The sequence below is a fragment of the Callithrix jacchus genome, chromosome 6 (assembly GCF_049354715.1).
Source record: "Callithrix jacchus isolate 240 chromosome 6, calJac240_pri, whole genome shotgun sequence".
Taxonomy (NCBI): Eukaryota; Metazoa; Chordata; class Mammalia; order Primates; family Cebidae; genus Callithrix; species Callithrix jacchus.
In genome coordinates, this window is record NC_133507.1 from 64,306,986 (window position 1) to 64,328,319 (window position 21,334).

The 21,334-nt window shown below is 35.0% G+C and overlaps 1 protein-coding gene across 13 annotated transcripts in view; it reads right to left on the bottom strand.

The window, feature by feature from the left end:
* The window catches only part of SCN2A (sodium voltage-gated channel alpha subunit 2), a 167,631-nt gene that overhangs the window by 80,339 nt on the left and 65,958 nt on the right, over positions 1–21,334 (bottom strand). For 8 of the 13 annotated variants that reach the window (XM_054258316.2, XM_054258317.2, XM_078327460.1 and 5 more), the window contains 8 exons: positions 11,501–11,590; positions 10,645–10,773; positions 9,997–10,088; positions 8,845–9,117; positions 6,792–6,855; positions 5,103–5,244; positions 4,755–4,961; positions 3,101–3,388 (listed from right to left, as the gene is read on the bottom strand). In XM_054258316.2, coding sequence (XP_054114291.1) covers positions 3,101–3,388; positions 4,755–4,961; positions 5,103–5,244; positions 6,792–6,855; positions 8,845–9,117; positions 9,997–10,088; positions 10,645–10,773; positions 11,501–11,590 — 1,285 coding nt within the window. Of the gene's footprint in view, positions 1–3,100; positions 3,389–4,754; positions 4,962–5,102; positions 5,245–6,791; positions 6,856–8,844; positions 9,118–9,996; positions 10,275–10,644; positions 10,774–11,500; positions 11,591–21,334 lie in introns of all 13 variants that reach the window. The other 5 variants (XM_078327467.1, XM_078327464.1, XM_078327465.1 and 2 more) reach the window with 2 other exon arrangements.

The window sequence follows — 21,334 nt, forward strand, 5'->3', positions numbered from 1 at the left end:
TTAGATTATCCATCTTCTTTCATGTCTCCTTTCTCTCTTCTCACAGGGAACTTTAAACTAGCTATGAGGACACAACAGTTATAGGATGCATGGCCTATGGCTCATCATTAGCTGAAAAAGAAAGGCAAACAATACTTGCTTGACAATAAAGAATGTTTGTATCTCTTTCAGCAAGAGTTTATATTTTAACAGCTAGAACCCAATTCAACTGGAGCCATGGAAGGGTTGAAGGAAAGTAAGTTACAAAATTGCGTGTTTCTCAAGGAGCCTGGATGAATTAAGCCATACAAAAACATAGTTTACATGTGAAAGCTATATGAGAAGTGATGGTGTCCCATCTGTTAGCATCAAATTTTATTGCTGACATTAATTACATAACTGCATAGTAATCAAATGCTGTAACACACAAAAAAGATAGCCAGTAAGAAAAATTCCCCATTCCAAACGAATCTTTAAAAAGTAAAACTCCAGCTTATCACAAATAAATTATAAAGTAATACTTTAAGGTTAATTGTGTCTTTTTTTTTCCAGGATCAGGTTCTAATGTAAATTGTGTCTTATAAAAAATCCAGATTATCTCGAAACTTGATTAGAGATTATACTCTTGACATTCTTCTTCCCTATCACACTAACAAGTCAAATCCGAGTCTAGTAAACATTTCATATTTCCACTTACTCTACTAAGGAAATTACAATTTTGCAGTAAAGACTTACATTGTATAGTTTTTCAATACAAACACAGAGATGGTTACTAACACTCTCATGTCATCACAAAACAATAATTCCTAATATTTTGGGGTCTTAAACTCTTGAAAATCTAACAAACGTGATGGGCCCTCTATTAGTGTATCAAGGTTAAGTACTTCTGTCTGAATTGCTATTTTCAGTATTACTTCCAGGGCTTGCAAAGTGGGTTGGTGTGATTTCAGGGTTTTCTGTCTCTCCTCCCTTCTTCCTTTTCTCATTTTCTCCCCTCTTTCTCTCCCTTTCCCTATGTCATTTTCTCTGTCCCTCTCCATCCTCTTAGACATTTGTTTAAATATTTCTTTATTAAGCAAAATAAAGTCTTTAACTCTATTTTTATATAGAGACTACTTAAGAAACAAGTATCAATTTGAGCCAGCCATGCCATGTCTTCTAAGTCAGTGGTCACTTATAATGCCCAACTAGCTGGGAAGCAGAGGTATGTAGAGGTATGAACAAGAGGCTTCTGGGAGAATAACATCTATGAGCAAAATTTACAGGAAAAGGAAGAACAGAGACTAGCCTTATCAGGATTCACTATTTTGTCTAGAATTCATTTTATTCAATTAGAAATAAGGCAAATTGAAGAGAATCTCTGCTCCCTGTTTGATATGAAGTTGATATAAAGTTTCAAATATTAAACTTGCCTTAGATAAGTTTAGACAAAAATTTAGACAAACTTAGGTAAAAATGTAGGCAAAAATACTCTACCTTCCAATCTCCTTTGCTCCCTTTTTTCCCACGTCAATCTCTCTCTCTCCCTCCCTTTCTTTTTCTTCTTTCCTTCCTTTTCAGAATGACTAATGCTGTAAACAGAGGGTTTGCCTTTTAAGGATTCCCATTTATTGATTAATGTTTCTACTAATGGAATCATGATGATTGTGACAACAAAATGAAAGACAACAAGTAAATTTTGATATTTAGTTTAAAGCTCCTATTTTAAATTTGAATTCATCCCCAGTTTATCCTATCTTATGATGTTATTTGGATTTGGAATGAATAAGGCTGACCTACAAAAATGTATATGTGTGTGTGTGTGTGTGTGTGTGTGTGTGTATGTATCACATATAAGGTTATGTGAGCTTGTCTATACTATAAAAAGGTGAAAGAGAAAGTATAGTGCTATTTTGTCTTTTAAATAAAGTCATATTGTAAATTTTCTTATCAGTTTCTAAAGGTATTCTTCATAGGCAGCTTGACAAAGTGGAAATTTTAAGGTTTTCAGTACCAGGCAAACTGAATACCAACTCAGCCCTCAATAACTATATGGCATTGTGCAATTATTTAACTTTACTGATCCAAAACCATAATGAAAATAATACTATTCCACAAAACTGTTAGCATTAATTATGAAAGTTTAAAAAGAATGCCAAGCACAAAATAGGTACTCAAAAAAGAATACAGCCCGTGATTCTCCTCACATATAAAAACTGGGCATATTAATTAAATTAGAACTTACCTAGGGTTATAGTGAAAGGCTTAAATGAATTAAAGTCGTAAATAACAACACAATGTGAAAATATTGGCCATTATTAATGTTGTAATTGTTACTGTTACTGTATAGGTAATAAGATTTCACTCCTAGTGAAACTGTCTTCTGAGATACTGTGTATTCCTGGGAATTCTCTTGGTAATTTCAAAGACAATTAGGATCTTAAATTTTAGAATGTCAGCAACTTGTATGGGTACAAAAGACAGAGTCATCCAGTGAATAATTTTTGCAATTTATAAATCACACTTTTCTTTGAATGCAAGTCCCATGTTTAACATGAAATACTGATAATCAAGTACAACTAAACACCACTATTTATTTCGTGTCATAAATCTTCCTCAGTACCTGCCTATCTGAGAGTTTTGGCTACTTTTAGAGATATTTTGTTTCAGTCCCATTTGAAACAAGGGCATGAAGAATGAACTTTGCATTTGATGTTTGCACCTGAATGGAACAACCCTGAAGATGGCCTGAAGGAGTCTCTGGACCACTTCTGGGAATTTGTCACTCAGAAAACCCACATTTCACTGGCTCCATGAACATAGTTAAGAGGAGATGGGAACCATCTGCTGATAATTCCTCATGTGGAAAATTTATTCAAGATCTTTGACTCTTTAAGAAAATCTCAAAACCACAAATCTTTCCAAACCCAAGGGATCTAAAATTTTCTTTCTGGGGTTCTAAAAAGTTGTAAAATTCACACGTTCTCTGAAGTAATGGCCAAAACTCTAGATAATCATTACTACTCTGAAAATATTGTGCTTGTGCCATTAAGGTGGAAGGCAGTTTTCTCTCCATCAAATTCCGGCATATTCTTTAACAATATTTTACAAGAACACAATTCATGTAATCTAATATTTTTACCTGATGTGGAGAAGAAAATCTCTTTTCATATGTCAGTCTACTTCCTTCCAAGGAAAAACGGAAACCTTTTTTTCTTATGCTGTCTTCAGATTCCGATTTTCGGACTCTGTCACTTTTCTCTTCTTCTCCAGACTGTTCTTTCTGTTTCTTTTTCTTTCTTCTGTTTTTCAGCTCCTTTTCACTTTTGGAGCTCAACTTAGATGCTACTGAAGAACTCTCTGAGAAAACTCCTATCCCACCAGCACCACTGAAGTCTCTTGATTCAGCAGATGCAGCCGCAGCTGCTGCCTAGAAAGACGCAAAGTGGAAGTTGCATATAAACGTAAAAAATATTATCATGTTACTGCTAACTTAGCTGCAATATCGTGAAGATAATCTTGAAAAACAAGTCTCCATTTTGTTCAATATTTTAGAAAACAGTACATTGTTACTAGACCAATCAAAGAATAAAATGAGCAGTCATATGGAAGATGATCCATGTAACTTAGATGAGAACCTTCAAGCTCTGTCCTCACACTATGATGTCTAATTACCTAATAGTATGAGCAAGACACTCAAAAGTCATAATAACTTTTTTCTATAATTTAAACAATATTTTAAGAAGGAAATAATTTAGGAATTAAAGGCTTCCTGTTTAAATCTGATATACATTTTCCTTTGCTTCCATTTTCACACAGTAAAGAAATTCAGTGCTAGTCTGAATTATTAAATGTAATTCAGGTAAGTACTTTATTTCAGTGACACTTTTCTCCATTATTGCAATTGAGTATTTCTCTAAGAAATGCACAAGAAAGACATAATACTGATTTTTTATGAGAGGATTCCAGATCATGGCATCTGCATGAATTTGTAAAGTATAACAGTAGTTTGGCAGAAAGACAGTGTTTAATGTTGTTGTTATTACATCAATGTACTTTGAGCTTTATTACACATTTAGGAATATTCAGTGATGAAAGGGAATTGTATTTAACATACAAGAAAAGACAAAAATAGGCAATTATGATAGTTAATGCCATTAAATCAAGCAGATATAATTAGAGAAATTCTTGCCTTATACTGAAGACTCATCAAGTCCAAATTAAAGGATTTATAAAGTAGGAGGCAGAGATTGCTAATGTTATAATATGCTTATACACCAGTGTTTTATTGAAGTAACCCACACACTTACATTTGTACACTTTATAAAAAAAGAAAACAAATACTGAATAAATCTTTGCCTTTCCAGACTCAGTGAAATAATGTTATCAGTTTGATTCTGGTTTTCTGACCCTTGCCGCCTCCAGTACGGCAATGAAGAAGCAAATTTAACTGAATTCCTCTTCCCCTAAGAAAATACTTCAATTGAGGGCACGTAGGTTTATCTACTCTGTAAATTTGAATAAATGAGGCAATTGTTAATAGTTAATTTCCTCAAGGAGCCACAAGGGAGAAAAAAATATCAGTAAAGCAATTATAATTATCCATGTTTTGTTGCCATTACTATTGACAGAGATCATTGCAATAAAGTAATAACTTAATACCCAAACAGGCACCTAGCACTTACCAAACACATACGACCCATTTCTAATGTTAACTACCCTGCCACTGACCTCAAAATTTAGGTCAAAGAATTCAGACAAAGAAAAACAAAGAACTGTATGTTTGTTCACTATACCTGAGCTTCTTCTTGTTGCTTTTTCAACTGTTCAAGCATCTGCTGAAATTCAGCTTCCTTTTGCTCAGCTTCTTCCAAGGTGGCCTGATTCTGTTCCTCATAGGCCATGGCCACCACAGCCAGGATCAGATTTATTAGGTAGAATGAGCCCAAGAAAATGACCAGCACAAAAAATATCATGTACGTTTTCCCAGCAGCACGTAGAGTCTGCAAAATGAAAGAGAGATTTTAATAAATTGTATATAGGACGTTACAAGCTCACACTCTAAGTAATAAAGTATTCTACAGCAATTCTCTGGAGCTCAGTGTTTTATGATTCTCAGAAAAAATCATTTTATCTGTTCTCACCAGCTGATAAAGGTTTTCCCAGAAGTCTTGAGTCATGAGACGAAATAAGGACAAAAAGGCCCAACTAAAGGTGTCAAAGCTCGTGTAGCCATAGTTGGGGTTTCTACCAGCCTTCACACAGATGTATCCTTCAGGACACTGGCTGTAATTAGTTTAGAGGAAAGAGAGGAAGTCAATAACTGCAAGTCTGCTACTTAGTTTTTCTGTTTTAATAGATGCCAATGTCTATTTTATATGGGCACTAGAAAAAGGCCGATTTCTCTCATCTGACCTACTATTTAATTCAGCACTTGTGAACTGATTTATGTAATAACATAATCTATTAGGTCTACTTTATAGATTCCTCTGTGATTGATAATTGTCATTATATTTATCTTGTCTCCATATAAAAGCAATCATATCATGATTAATATCTTCTGGGACATAAGGACAGATAAAAATGTCTGTAAGAAAAAAGTTGATTTTCGCTGAAGATGTCTTGGGGTAGAAATGTGTGTGAGTGTGAGAACATGGCAAAGAAGTGAAAACAGGGCAAAGAAGTGAAAAAAGGATAGATGGAGCATGCTGAAGGGAGTGAATGGCACTGTGTGGTAAAAATGTCATAGTAGAACCTTGAAGATCAAGCAGACCTGGCTTTAATGTCTTACCTGGCTTCAGTGTCTTGCCTGACACTTCTGAGCTGAATGATCTTGGCAAATTTCTTAACTTGCTAATATGCAGGCACCTCGCATGTGAGAATGGACTAAGAGAAACTGTCTCAAGAATTTGCAAACATTGAAAAAGATACTGTATGTAAAGCGTTTATTACAGTACACACAAGGAATTAAAATCTGTGTGATTTGCTTATCATTGGAATCTGAAGATAAAGGCAGCATAGTGCTGAGCATAGAAGCCACATGCAAAGCCTTTTATCACTGGGATTTTTGTTACCGGACACTAATGTTCACAGTATCATCATCCAAAGAAAATGCATTAGACTTCTGTGTGTGGCTCTAAAATCTTGCTAAGTAGAGAAAATTAACTGTTTCTTTAAATTTTCCCAGGTTTTAGCTCCATATTTTTTAATAACAAATGTTTGCACAATTTCAACAGTATTTACAGGCACTTATTGAGCGATCTAAATGGCTATATTTATTAATCCACTTCATTATCACAAAACCCCTATTATTATACCCACTTGTCATATGAGCAAATGAAGGCAAGTAGAAGTGAGACTATATGATGGAGTCAAAGTTTGAATCTCTGCAGACTCTCCAGTTTATGCTTTTAACCACTTCGCCAAAATACACTAAATACTCCCCATGTCTCAGATATTAACATTATCTTCAGAGATCTTACATTTTAAGCTATGGAGATCATAGTATTATATATAAAATATCACATTTATAAAAGTATGTGCTTAAGAATTCTATTAAGCTTCAGATGCATATTATACTGCTTTATTCTCTATTTTTCATTGAACTAAATCAGATTACATGTGACCTAGCATAGAAAAACAATTGCTGCAAAAGAGTGTGTGAAGGAGGTAAGAATCTATACTTTATCCTGACTATTCTGAGAGTTGTCGTGAAGTAGAATTTAAGGACGGTTTTGAGTGAGGAGTGAGCAGGATTGGATGAGTGGGAGGTGGCAAGTTATTGACATTGATGGAGCCATGTGGACTGAAACCCAATAGGAAACACCACTTACCCTGCATCTGAGCTGTTGCCACAAAGCAGAGCATCATTTTGCCCTTCTAAAAAATAAAAGTGACCTATTTAAAAAGAAATGAAGAGAGAGAATCATTAAAAGCCTGTAAAATATTTCAGCCATCCTGTTTAGGTAGAAAAGTTTACAAATGTTTTCAATCATAATGAGATGGATAAACTAATAAATATATTTGGCTAAAAAGATTTTTCATAATATTAAACAAATATCAATCATAACATTTCTGATTGCACAAATGATTAGAAAATATATGTTAAAAAGAAAAATATTCAGGAGGAATTACTATGATCACATTCTTATATCAGCATTTATGGCAAATATAAGCTCAAATTGCTTGTGCTCATTGCTGGGCACAAAACGAAAAAAGAAAGGCTTGTTGTTTCTAGGTGTTGTCATGCAAATAAAATTTTACCTTACATGTACTTTTCTCCAGGCTTAAAATAGATTTAGACATTTTTCCTGCCAAGTTTAACTTAATTTCCTGTGAGAAGTGAGCTTAAGTATTTATTCTCTCTTGTGATGCTGTAAATAAGTGTTTTGTTTAAAATTTTTGCTTGATTTCTGCCTTTCAATAAAGAAAATAAACTTGTTTCTTTGGAGATATATGTTATCTAAGTATATCTAATTTTTATTTTTAAGGTATGACATATATATATAACTTCAGTAAGTTGCAAAGATATGTCAGAAAACTTGCAAACATATGTATTTTTATATTCACATACAAACACACACACATAAAAATGACAGAGGGGCTGGGCTCAATGTTAAGAAATCATGCTGAAAAACATGGCATCATAAGCTTATTCTGATATTCATGCCTTAAATACGATCAAACTAAACTGGTAACTACAATACAATGATGATACTGAAGGGACTAACTGGAATATGAGTAAATGAATGGCTAAATCGGGATCACTTAACCTTCTGGGAACACACACATTTTTATTTCATCTTCGTAAATGGTTTCTCTATTTTCAGAGACATCATATGTACCTAATACATATGTTGCAACAACCAAATAGGGCCAAGTTATTTCCCCTCAGTATTCTGAACACATTTCAGTGGAACACATTGGATAGTTCAAACTACTGATTTATTTAGTAAATGACCAAAAGTACCTGATTAATGCCTACCAAATACACATTTTTTAATATGACATAATATGAAATTACTTTCAACATGAGCATAAAACAAGACAATATATATTTATTATTTATTTATTTATTTATTTGAGACAGAGGTTCATTCTTGTTGCCTAGGCTGGAGTGCAGTGGTGCAATCTTGGCTTATCGCCAAGGTTCAAGCAATACTCCTGCCTCAGCCTCCCAAGTAGCTGGGATTATAGGCCACCATGCCTGGCTAGATTTTTTTGTATTTTTAATAGAGACGTGGGGTTTCTCCATGTTGGTTAGGCTGATCTCAAACTCCTGACCTCAGGTGATCTGCCTGCCTCAGCCTCCCAAAATGCTGGGATTACAGACGTAAGCCCACTCACCTGGTCGGTTAACACATTTTTCAATTGAGAACTTTTATTATATCAATTGACAGATAAGAAAAATGGAAAGCTGGGAGTGGTGGCTCACACTGTAATCCCGGCACTTTAAGAGGCCAAGGTGTGTAGATCACCTGAGATCAGGAGTTTGAGACCAGCATGGCCAATGTGGTGAAACCCGTCTCTACCAAAAAATACAAAAATTAACCCAGTGTGGTGGGGTGGGGTGGGGTGGCCTGTATCCCCAGCTATTCAGAAGCTGAGGCAGGAAAATCACTTGAACCCAGGAAGCGGAGGTTGCAGTAAGCCGAGATCATGCCATTGTACTCCAGCCTGGGTGACAAGAGTGAAAGTGTCTTAAAAAAAAAAAAGTAAAAGAAAAAAGGAATAAGGTATTATTTGATATCTCTATTATATGTATTAAATCATCTTAAATTAGTCTAAGTCATTTGGTTCACATGAAAATTGAGATAATTTCCATTATATATAATTTTTAATATTTAGAGAACTAAACAACTTAATGGTTTAAAGAGTATATCTTACTTTTATCCTCAATATATTCATCCCAGTTAAACATGCTCACTGTCCTATTGAAAGTGGTACCATTCCCATCCAATGAGTTGTTAAAGAAGGAAGTGATATTTATTTCAAAGGAAGAATTATCTGGAGGCCATTGCAAACATTTATTTCGTAGGTTGCCCATGAACAACTGTAATCCTATTAGCGCAAACACGCTTAGACAGAACACAGTCAAGATCATGACATCAGAAAGCTTCTTTACTGACTGGATCAGGGCCCCCACAATGGTCTTCAGGCCTACAAATAGAATCAGAAGGAGGAATTTAAATATACTACTCAGCAGCTATTTTACTGGCAAAAATATCATGAGCTTGTCCTGGAAAATAAAAATGTCATGCAGAATGCCACAATATTAGTTTAATGTTTGTGATTGAATAACATTTTCATGAAAAGCCTGCTAGCTGGTGAAAATGGATGAAAGCAGAACTTGTATGTTCATTAGAAAACTGTGAATGGAAATGAACCAAATGTGTATTTCCAAACACTCCTCAGAGCAAAAGAAATGATTTTGTTATTCATGCTTAAACATCAACCTTATGTAAATATTTTGCTTTTATTTGCAGATGTCTTACTTCCTAACCCCCTATTGGTTTTAGAAAAGTCTATATGAATAAAATAGTAAGAAATCTTGAAGTCGGTGAATTATGAAGTTATATGTTTGTGATTTCTGCAAGCTTGAGTATGGGTTAAAAAAGGAAGACATCTGAAAACTGAGCTTCATGCAGCACTCATGCTATCCCTTGCTCTTTCATTTATCTGCAGCTTAAAAGATTGCCAGTTTTAGACCTCAATTGCCAAATATGCATCAATCTGAATGTCTCATTGTTTAGCATCTATGCGGAAAGCTTAATGTCGTAGGATGCAAACCATGTAGCCTGTTACTGCAAATGCCTCATGCAACTCTTGTTAAACTCAAAGGCTGATTTAGAATAGTTTTAAAGAAAGCAAAGAGTAAAAAAGCAAAGAATCAAATGCATCCAAAAAATGATGTACCAATTCTTGCTTTTTTACATATTTATTTGCGATATGCAACAAGCAACAAGGCTTCTGCACAAAAGCTGTGATTGTAGCACCGCTGGAGCTAAAGTCAGCCTCGGTGTTTAACCTAGCTCTCACCTGGAATGACTGAAATGGTTTTCAATGCTCGGAGAACTCTGAATGTTCTCAACGCTGAGACATTGCCCAGGTCCACAAACTCTGTCACATATCTGTAATAGGGGGTTCACACACAAACACAATGACAGAACACAGGAAAAGTTGGAGATATAAGGGGCCTACCACCTTATACCATTTTCTTCTTACCTGGAATTACAGAAATAGTTTTCAAAGCTCTCAAGACTCTGAAAGTTCGAAGAGCTGAAACATTGCCTAGGTTTACAAATTCTGTTACATACCTGTAGAATTAAATCAGAGTTATTCAGAATTTAGGGAAATCTATGTGTACGTTGGTCTTTCATCAAGACCTTTTTAATTTCATGAGTGTCGCCATCAGATTTCCCAATTAAGAGGAAAATGGCACTGTCATCAATCATAATCTCTGTTATTTGAGAAACTTTATTACTTTACAGTGCTAACGGAAACCAAAGTCATGTAATTTACTGTGATAGTTCCTAATTTCTCCAAACTGAATAATTTGATTGGAAGAAAAATGTGATTACTAAGAAAAATGCTTGATCTGTCAAGGCAAGCCACCAAGGAAAATATAGTATAGAATCCCACCAATGATTTACTTTTCCAGGATAGAAAATGTATTAAGATACTTACGCAAAAGTAATGACTGTGAAATCCAACCAGTTCCATGGATCCCGTAGAAATGTGAAATCTTCTAAGCAAAAGCCCCTTGCAAGTATTTTAATAAGTGATTCAAAAGTATAAATTCCTGTAAAGGTATACCTGAGAGAAAATAGCCAAGCTCCCATTAAAAATCTAGTGGTTAATTTACATGTACCTATCTTAAAGATGACTTAAACAACAAACAAAACTTAGATACTTTCATGTTCTCCCTACGATATGGAGTTTAGGTGGGGCTTAAGGCAAAAAAGAAACATTAAATTCCAAAAGACATTCTCACTGACTGTTAATAAGTAAATACTGCGTTTTCCACGTTAATTAATTTAAAGGATCTAAATAATGTGGTTCTATATGAAGACATCATCTGAAATACCCTGGGGTTCAGTCTGATTTGTCCAAATAAGTATAAATCCAAAATGAGTGAAGCATTTGTATTTTATAAAATGTGCACCATTAAAAGCCATGAAATGTGTACTAGTATCACACAAAACTGTGATGGTCATTGAAAAACGAACATAAAAACTAGGTATAATTTTTATCAGTAGAGAATAGTAAATCACTGGTAATCTTCAAAAGAGTGTAAGGCTCACAAAGAAGATACAGGGCTGCAGATAATGGCAGTCAAACTAGTGCAGTAATTTGAGCAACTGAGTGAGCCCGCTGCAAGCTTTGTCCTAGAGGACATTTAGTGATTGAAATGAACTTGAATCAGTGTCTGGTTAATAGTAGCTGGTACGATTTGTTAAAGAAATTGAGGAGGTCTCAAGATGTTAAAACCACAGTATGAAACATAAAGGGGTGTCAATATTGAGAAAATATTTCTACTTACTCCACATTCTTTGTCCAGTCTGGAGGGTTACTCATGGTCATAAATACACAGTTGGTAAGAATAGTGCACATAATGAGCATATTGAATAAAGTAGAAGAATATCGTCAAGGAAGACAAACTTCAATGGAAAAAATCTTACTTTCACGCACTATCATGACTTCACCACGAAGTTTATTACTTTAGTGCTTACTATTATTTTGTTGCTTATTATTTTATCATTTACTTTTTTTTTCTGTTTCTTAAACTCAGCAACCTCATCTTTAGATCATGCCTTCAGGCCAAGCCATCAACTATTTTGAGGCTATTTAGGTATCTTTAGCAATTAAAAAGATTAAATGCAAAGAAATTCATTCATTGGTGAATAATTTTCAGTTTAAAATTTCTTAAAGACAAACTCAACTGAACAGTAAAACTGCAAATTCAGCATGTGTGTAAACCCTGGCAAAAATTCAGCAAGAGAATTAAAGTAGTTAATTAAATGTATTATAACATCATTCTAAAAGTTACACTGGTAGAATGTCTTCTAATAAGGTCCTTTCTAAATGGAATGTATAATCTACTGCAATTGCTCATAAAATTCTGAATTATGAGAGAAGATGGCAGGTGTTAACACTGGCATTTCTGGGGTTTGTAACTAAGGCAAGATTACTTATTAAGTACCCTGAATCTCAATTGACTTGGTTCTAAAAGTAAGAAAAAGGAATCATTTCACAAGATTGCTATGAAGATCAAATTCGTTAAACTATGTAAATCTCCTGTAACTTAATGGTCCTAGTTCATAATAGATGCTCAATAAATTGCTCCCTGAATCATAAAGAACACAGTTTATTACAAATATTGGGTTCATTTCACCCTATTCCACTTTGTTTTTGCAGGTTCAGCCAAAGCCCTGCCCTTCCCTTTCCTTCACATTAAAAACCAGCAAAAGACAAAAACAAAAACAACTATTTAAGAAAATATTCAGTACTCAGATAACTGTAATTACTTTCATATTTAATAAAAAGCAAAATAAAGATTTAGTTGCAATTATGTAAAGCAGTACTCTTTATCAACGTGAATTTGGACAGAATTATAAAAATCCCAGAAAGGAAATATGTGCTCTTCTTATTTTTTTCTCACTCCTAATGTTTTTACTATAAATCATCACATTACTTACACATAACAAAATATCAACACTATTACAACTGGACAATGTTGTGTTGGTCTAGAAAGGAAGTTCATTTGCACCTAGTACTGGTTTTAGTCAAAATAGTAATACATATTATTTTCATTTTTGCTAGCAGTGTTGTAAGGCCCATGCTTAATTCTCAGTTTTTTCATCCACATGAAAACACTCTGAAGTAAATGAAGTACATCAGCCACATGAGGGCACTATAATCTAGAGAACGCATGCACACAAAATACCATTTCAGAGAAGAAACACTTCATTTTTCTTTATTGCTAAAACAAACACAAGATTAAATTAAATTAAAAATGACTTGCTATTGGTATATAAAACTAGAGCATCCCCTGTGCCTGTTGGTCTGCTGGGCCCTATTGGGGAAAATATTTAAATTTAAATAAATTTAAAATAACACGGGGTGTTATTTTCCCAATAGGGCACTATTCTAAATTTATGGTCACAAACCTCTATGGTCCTCAACACTGTCCTGTATTTTCTCACTTGGCTCCATCTCTGACTCTCAGCAAAGAAAATCTCAAATATTCTCCACTTTCCTCCAACATCAAACCCTCTTCTTAATTCCCTCTCCATTTCAATCTGATAACCTTTTCTACTTTACAGAGAAGAGACAGTATCACAATGCTTTGCCTCCACTTCCCACCCCAAAATCAACAAACTTCTAAGCATTGAGACCAATCCTTTCCTTCTTCCTGTTATACCGGGGAAGTTTTCCATCCCTCCACCTGTATTCTGGACACCTCCCCACTTCTGGAAGACTTCAACAATCATCTCTCTATTTTCTTTTCTTTTTCTTTCTTTTTTTTTTTTTTTTTTGATACACAGTCTCACTCACTCTTGGTTCACTGCAACCTCCGCCTTCTGGGTTCAAGTGATTCTCCTGCCTCAGCCTTCTGAGTAGCTGGGACTACACAGGTGTGCCACTATACCTGGCTATTTTTTTATTTTTAGTAGGAACAGCATTTCACCATGTTGGCCAGGCTGGTCTCGAACTCCTGACCTCAGGTGATCTGCCCACCTCAGCCTCCCAAATTGCTGGGATTACAAGTGTGAACCACAGCACCAGCCTCACTTTTTTCATCCTTAATGGCTTCCACCTTACTGGCCTTTTCTTATCAATACAAACTGTCTTAAGTCTTAGTTGTCCTGGCATGGGGGGAATGAATAATTATCTCCTGTGACTCACAACCCACTTTAACTACTTACAGCTCTATCTCCCTTTTCCATATCACAGCCAAACTTTTTGAAAGAGCTGCTTATCCTTCCTTTTCTCTTATATTTATTAGATATTCAGCCTACCAGCTATTCTTTCTGAAGATGACAACATCTTCATGTTTTGTCACTAAAAATGAAAGGATAATCTGAGTTCATATTTGACATGCTTTCTAAGCAGCATTCAACAAGGACGGTTCCTCCCCTTTTCATAAGTTCTCTTCCCTCTGCTTTCATGAAGTTCCACTTCCCTGGCTTCCTCATGCCTCAGGGCACCAACTTCTCTGTATTCTTTGAAATGTGGCATTTTTCTTTTTGAAAAGAAAGACATACAATATCTGAGCTATCTACTTCTCTTCTGCTCTCCTCATCCTAGTGTAGCCCATAAACAAACATTACTCAACATTCTCAGATACTTCTCTCCAAGTGAGATCTCTCTTCTGAATTCCACATACTCAATTGTTCATATGACATCTGTACTTACATATCTTATCAACACTTCAAATTTTGAATTCTAAAACTGAACTAAGTATCTTTTTATCTACCCCTCCACTCCTGCTAACTACTTACTCCTTTGACATCTCTGTGTCTTATAAAATTACATGATACAGCCAGAGACTTATGAGAAACCTTAGATTTCTCTCCCTCCTTAAACATTCACATCTAATTTAGCACCAATTATTGTCAATTCTGTCTGCTATCTCTGGATTCAGTTATGTTTTTCCACCCCCACAACACTGCATGGTCCAACTGTCTGTTAAGACTAGCATCAGGTCTAATAGTCCATCTAGGTTAATGCAGTCTCCTCTAAACTGATCTTTCTGAATTCATGTTTGGCTCCATTTAATCCATTCTGCATACTGTGCTAAAATGATTTATACAAATGTAATGTGAATCATTTTGGTAGCTTTCTATTACTCTCAGGATGATGATCACATGTCTTAACATAGAGTCAAAACTCTGGGAGGTCTGACCCTGACTACCTCCCTAGTTATATCTTCTTTTCTCTTCATTGCACTATCCCCATTTGGATAATATTGTAATTATTTTAGGTTGTCAAATGTTATGAATGTTTTATATGCTGCTTCTGAAATTAGGGTCTTGCAAATGTCACCTCTTCTTTTTCCTTAGTATTCAGATTGACCTACTTAGGTCTACTAATTATATATCCCTGTAGCACTTATGTGATTCCTCTAATGACAAATTTTAATGTTGATCTTCTCAACTATTCTCTGAGCATCATGAGGGCAGGAATCATGTCTATAATATTCACGGTTACAGCCTTGCTATTTCACATACTGTCAGTTGACCTACTGAATGACATTAATTTTGCAATTCATTTGTTACTAAATGGAGTTTTCAAAAATAATTTTTTGATACGTTATTTTAAAAAATAATAAAAATACAGCATAAAGTTTGTCTTCAGATATATTGTTGGCCAGGTGCCGTGGCTCATGCCTGTAATCTTAGCACTTTGGGAGGCCGAGGTGGGCAGACCCCTTGAGGTTAGGAGTTCAAGACCAGCCTGGGCAACATGGTGAAACCCCATCTCTACTAAAAATACCAAAATTAGCCAGGCGCGGTGGCAGGTGCCTATAATCCCAGCTACTCAAGAGGCTGAGGCAGAAGAATCGCTTGAACCCAGGAGGTGGAGGTTGCAGTGAGCTGAAATCACACCATTTCACTTCAGCCTGGGTGACAGAGTGAGACTCTGTATGTATGTATATATTTTAAACAAGTTTCTACATTTTTTAAGGTAAAATATAGGATAAATGTAAGGTGGAAATTAACAGCCTTATGCAATTATGCTGCAAAATGGACTCAGCAATGGTTTTATGACACCTAAAACTTACTCTTTATAATTTAGTTTTATATAATAAAGTAAATATATATTTAATATTAAAAAGCAAGAGAAATAATTATTTTCTAGTAAATCCCAGATAATAAGTTTAAAACAGTCATTTTCCTCATTTAATGGCTATCATTTTAATAAAAGTATGCACTTAAGTTAAAAATTCTGACACAAAAAAAAATTTTGCTTTTAATAGAAAAATAGTAAATAACTAGGGTCAAGTTTTTATGCTTGTGGTTTGATAGTATCTCTAAATAGAAAGGTTTAAAATCCATCGTTTACTAATCATTGTTAATTTTTCAGTCACATACTTTACCACTTCCTGGATTCTAGTGAGTGACTGAAATAGTTTCAGATGAACTTAAAAATACTCAAATACAAAAGTATTTAATGTAGGTATGGATTTAACATTAGTGATACAATGCATCAAAAAGTATAGAAACTCCACATCAAGTCAGATTTTAAAAGGATCAAATTAGTAGCAAAATGCATATATCCTATATTATTTTTAAAATATGTAATCCCAGTCATAAATTAGAGTACATTTTTCAAAAGAACAATGTGTTCTGGAACAATACTTGTTTAAGAGCTTTGCAATATAAAATAAAATAGAGGCAGATGAACCTTATATATTAGGGAAAAAAGATTTTTTTAAATCTATTAATCTATGCCAGGTATAAACAAAAGTGGGTAAACCTATTGATTGATACTAACCTGCCAGTTGGAAAATGTTAAATATGTTCTATGTGTATGTGATGAATAAACACTTCTTCAAATTTTTACTGAAAATTGTTTAAGTAGCCCTTGATATAGAGCCTGGATCACTGCAACACCAGCAGGCCCACCCCTGTCTCCATGGAGGTAAGGTGAAGCATCATGAGATCTAGAGCAATGAACCATGGCTCAGATACATCCATTACCAGCCATGTGGGCTTCAGCAATTTGTTCAATTCTTTGAGGCACAGTTTGCTTACATAAATGTGAATTATATTTTTCTTACAGTATACAATTATTATCCACTAAGATAATAATTGCTAGTTTATATTTATTACTATTAATAATTCATCTATTGAATTACAGGGTATTTCTTTGTTATTCTACAGGAAGGAGAAGACATTATGCTGTGTTCAGAGACTTTGTAATGATATGTAATATTCAGAGAAGTTGCAGAAGAGTTTTGAACTTATATATAAACTAGAAGTAGAAGATAGCCTATTAGAGGTTTCCTAATGCAAAAATAGACAATTTGAAGCAGAATAGAATAGGTCTCTTTCTACATATCAGTACATATTTCTGAGCCAGCAGGAAAACTGAGCAAATGTCACTTATATAGAGTTAAATATTGGATTGTTTAATTTTAATATAAACAAACTCCTATTTGCCAGTAGATAAGTGATAACATATGAGCACTGAAAACAAAAGAATGAGAGATTGTTAAGTCATGCCATCTGCTTTCATATAAACTTGTATATTTCTCTTCTTTTCATGGAAAACCATGATATTTTATATCTCGGTATGGACACCATTTAATGAAATATTAAGTACGAGCAACTAAGAAGCATCTTTGAAATGCATAAAACAGGAGCATTGGCAATGTCCCAAGTATATTATATCTGAGGGCTTAAAAATCAGTTTTCTTCTGTTGGTTGGAAAATACAAAGAGTTGACAATCAAAAAACCTGCTCTGAAGTTTTAGCTCTGCCACTGATAGAAAATGTAGCCTTAGAAAAAGACTAAATATCTCTGGGTTTTAATGAACTCATCTACAAAATGAGACAGGACTGACCAAATTCTGTTTAGCTGGTGCTATGTAAAGATCTTGCTGGCAAAGTCAGAGAGTGATTCATATAAAGTTCTTTGTGCAATTCCTTAAGCAATATGAGAGTTACGTTTTAGTTACTCTTACAGCAGTTGCTGCTAGAACTTTAGCTATTATGAATAACAATAGAGGTCACAGATACCCTTTATTGAGTATCTAGTAAGTATTAGCATGGGACCTGGTCATACATTTTATCATTCTTGATGTCTAAACTGTGATTATAATTTTACAGATAGGGAAACTGAGATTCAAAAGAATTAGAGTAACTTGGCCCAAGATCATATAGCTAAAAAGTAAATTTTAGAGATAGGATTTGAATCTTCAGTTTCTGATATGAAAACTTATGTTTTTTCATTTCCTACCATTTTCAAATGATAGGTAGTTCAGCATTACTTGTGTGATTTGGAGAGTCTCAGCTCTTTGGCACCCTAGTCCCATGTCATTACTTTAAATACCAACTGTACACAGACAGCTCCCAACATGGAAAACCTCCAGCCCAACCGTTTTCTGAACTCCAGATTTGCATAGCCACCTAACTCCTCAACTCCCCCAATGATGTGTAATAGAGTTCAAAACCGAGTTCTTGATCTTACCCACCAAACTGGTTCACTCAAGTTGCCCCAAGGTCAGTCAACACAACTTCATTTTTCTTTCTTGACCAGTCTAAATGCTTGGGATCATCCTTAGTCCCTCCCATCCCTCTGTACTTCACAACCGCTTGCTCAGCAAATTCTGTCAGCTCTTCCACAAAATATCTCAACATTTGATGACATGTTACCACCTCATTGTTTCCACCATAGTCTAAGCCACCATGCTCTCTTGCCTTCATAATGACAGTCTGTACCAGTCCATGCCCCTTCTTCCACTCTTTCTCTTTATGCAGTCTATTGTCCATGAAGCAGCCAGAGTGATCTTTTTAATGATGTGAGTCAGGTCATGACACCCTGCTGCTGAAAACCCTCCTGGAATCTCATCCAGAGTAAATGTGGCGTCCTCACAGTGACCCACTGAATTTCGTCTACAACTTTAGTCCCTGACCTTCTCCCACTGATGTCATCTCCTCTTGCTTCCTGCCTTTTCCATTCCGCTCCAGCCACTGAGGTCTCCTTGCTGATTCTTAAACATACTAGTTGCACCCCCACCTTCAGACTTCACTTTCATACTTGCTGTTCTCCTTGAACTGACTTTGCCCCTGGATTTCCAAGTCTCACTCCTTTGCTTCCTTTGGATCTCTGCTCAACTGGTACCTGTCAGAAAGGATTTTACCGGCCATACAACCTAAAACGACCCTTCTTACTCCTCCCTTTTACACTAATTTATTTTTCTTAGTAACAGTTGTCACTAGCACTTATTTGACGTATTTATTTACTGTCTTTATTCTTCCAAACACACACTCACTCACAAGATCGTAACTACATGAGAGCAAGAACTTCATTTTGTTCAGTGTTGCATCCCAATGCTTACAAGAATATTTACCACAGGGTAGATACTCCGTATTTTCAAATGAACAAATGAGCAACGAATGCAAAACAAACTAGAAGAGTGTGCATATATTAAGTTAAAATAATAAAAGCTGACAGGAAACACATTTAAAACCTTGGTAGGGAACTTCAGGAACATAGATTATTTTCAACTTGTTTGATATCTAGAAAATAAATCATGCTTTATTTAATATCAAATAAGACGCTAGGCACATCAAAAGAATTTTCAGTTTTCAAAATGCACCCTGGTAAAACTATCATAAGGATAACTTCGCATTCTGCCAAAATTAATTTTTAAAAAAGCGAATTTGATAGACAATAGCTCCAAGTAGATACCAGCCTTTGAGAAACAAGTCAAACTTTTTGTTGGAAATAGAGGTATTAGTCCAAGTTTAAAATACAAACTTCTTTAACGTAAGTGGCCTTTTGTTGGTTTATAAACTCATGCCAATAAATACACAATGACCTCCCAATTGTGCCCAAACCACCGTGACCATCTCTCCAAGCATTTTTAACCTATAGTAAAGGACCCTGCACTTGAGTCAGTAAATCAGGAATTGAGTCTAGGGTTTGCATTATGCAGAATAAAGGACAAAATTATTGTGAAAATCAGTTTCTAACTACAGCATTTAGATACCTCTACGTTTACTGGGCTGTTTGATCAATTTTGCCAGCATCACCAAAACATGAAGGATTCGTGTATTCTAGACTATTAGCCTCACTGCCTTTTCTTATATCTCTGCTCCAAGATGAGACATCTGAAATATAACATTTTAAGTCGGGAAATTAGAGACTTTAAAAATCTAATTTTCTACATTGGAAGACATCTGTGACTCTAAGCCATCTGCAAACTTCTTGGAGAGTCAACAGCTCAGCTTGGCATACTTTAATAGGTCTACCTGGCTGGCTTCGCATTTAAATCTGCATCACCTCAGGCCTCCCAAAGATTTCAGTCTTTGGAGAGTAAGTTCTTTCTTCCAGGAAGCAAATATAGTCTGACAAATTCAAGCTGTATCTGGATATCTAAAGAGGACCTAGCACAAACTGTGTCCTTAGTGCTCAGATTCTGTAATCAGAATTTCTTAAACTGCCCTTACCCTCTACCACTAGGAGTCTCTTTTCCAGGGGAATTTAAATTGGAATTCATAATCTCCTAGGAATTTTTTTTTTCAAGTGGGAATGATAGTTTTCATGAGAATTTCCATGGTCTAGCTACAAAAGTTTTAAAACAAAAATAGGCTTTTGTGAAAAAGAAATACATCGGGTTTTCTTAATTCTATCTCATCATTCAGATGCAGGACAAGAAAGATTTTTTTCTGATCCATTTAAAGTTCTTTTTTCACTTGTTTTATAGCTCACCCTCTAATCTCTGACTTATTAGTCACTTATTTATTTAATTCATATTTCCCCAATGTCTACTAGGAACAGAAGTCTGAAATCTTCACTTAGTTTTATATATAATTACATTTGCATAAGGAAAATATATAATTATTTTAAAATATAATAAATAGTTTATGCAGAGATTTATTCACTGCACAGATTATAAATTCTTGAAACATAATAGCAGGTCATAATTTATACTCATGAGACCCAAATGCAAATTCCAACTTTATTATCCATTCCTAATGCTAACTCAAAGACATCTTTTCTCCACATGCAACTGAGTTCTCTTACTTGAAAAACAGAGATAAGAAAACATTATTGCTTAAGGTAATGCCAAGAAATTATTCAATCTTAAAACATGAAATATTAACAAATAAAAGATGTTGATATCCACTTAAACTTGGGGAGAGGAACACCCTAGAGGCTAAAAGGAAACTTTACAGAATGTTTTGCTTCTAAAGACAGCATTTGCCACACTGGCAGGCAAGTAAGTCTAGGGCCATGCTTTACATCCCCTGCACCCAAAAATGACATAAGTACCCTGTACCAGGCTTATCCCATTTCCTGAATTCCGTACTTAATTTAATTCCCCACATATCAAATGCAAATATTTTCTAGGCCTGCTAAAGGTGGGGAGTTTTTAGACTGCAAGGCTTAAAACTATGTCATGGAATGCCAAGCAACGATTATTTCTAAAGAAGAAATAACATGCTGTCCTAATCTGAGGCTTTGCTTAATTTCAGTTTTCCTGCCTTACCTCTGATTCCTGAAGCATATCACTCCACCTCCCATGATTTCTGTGTTCTTTCTGTAAATGCCCCTGCCCAACACAGCTTCAGTCTTCCAAGCCTTTGCTTCATTGACATTCTCAAGACTAGCTCTGAACAAGACCATTGTTTCTGGCCTA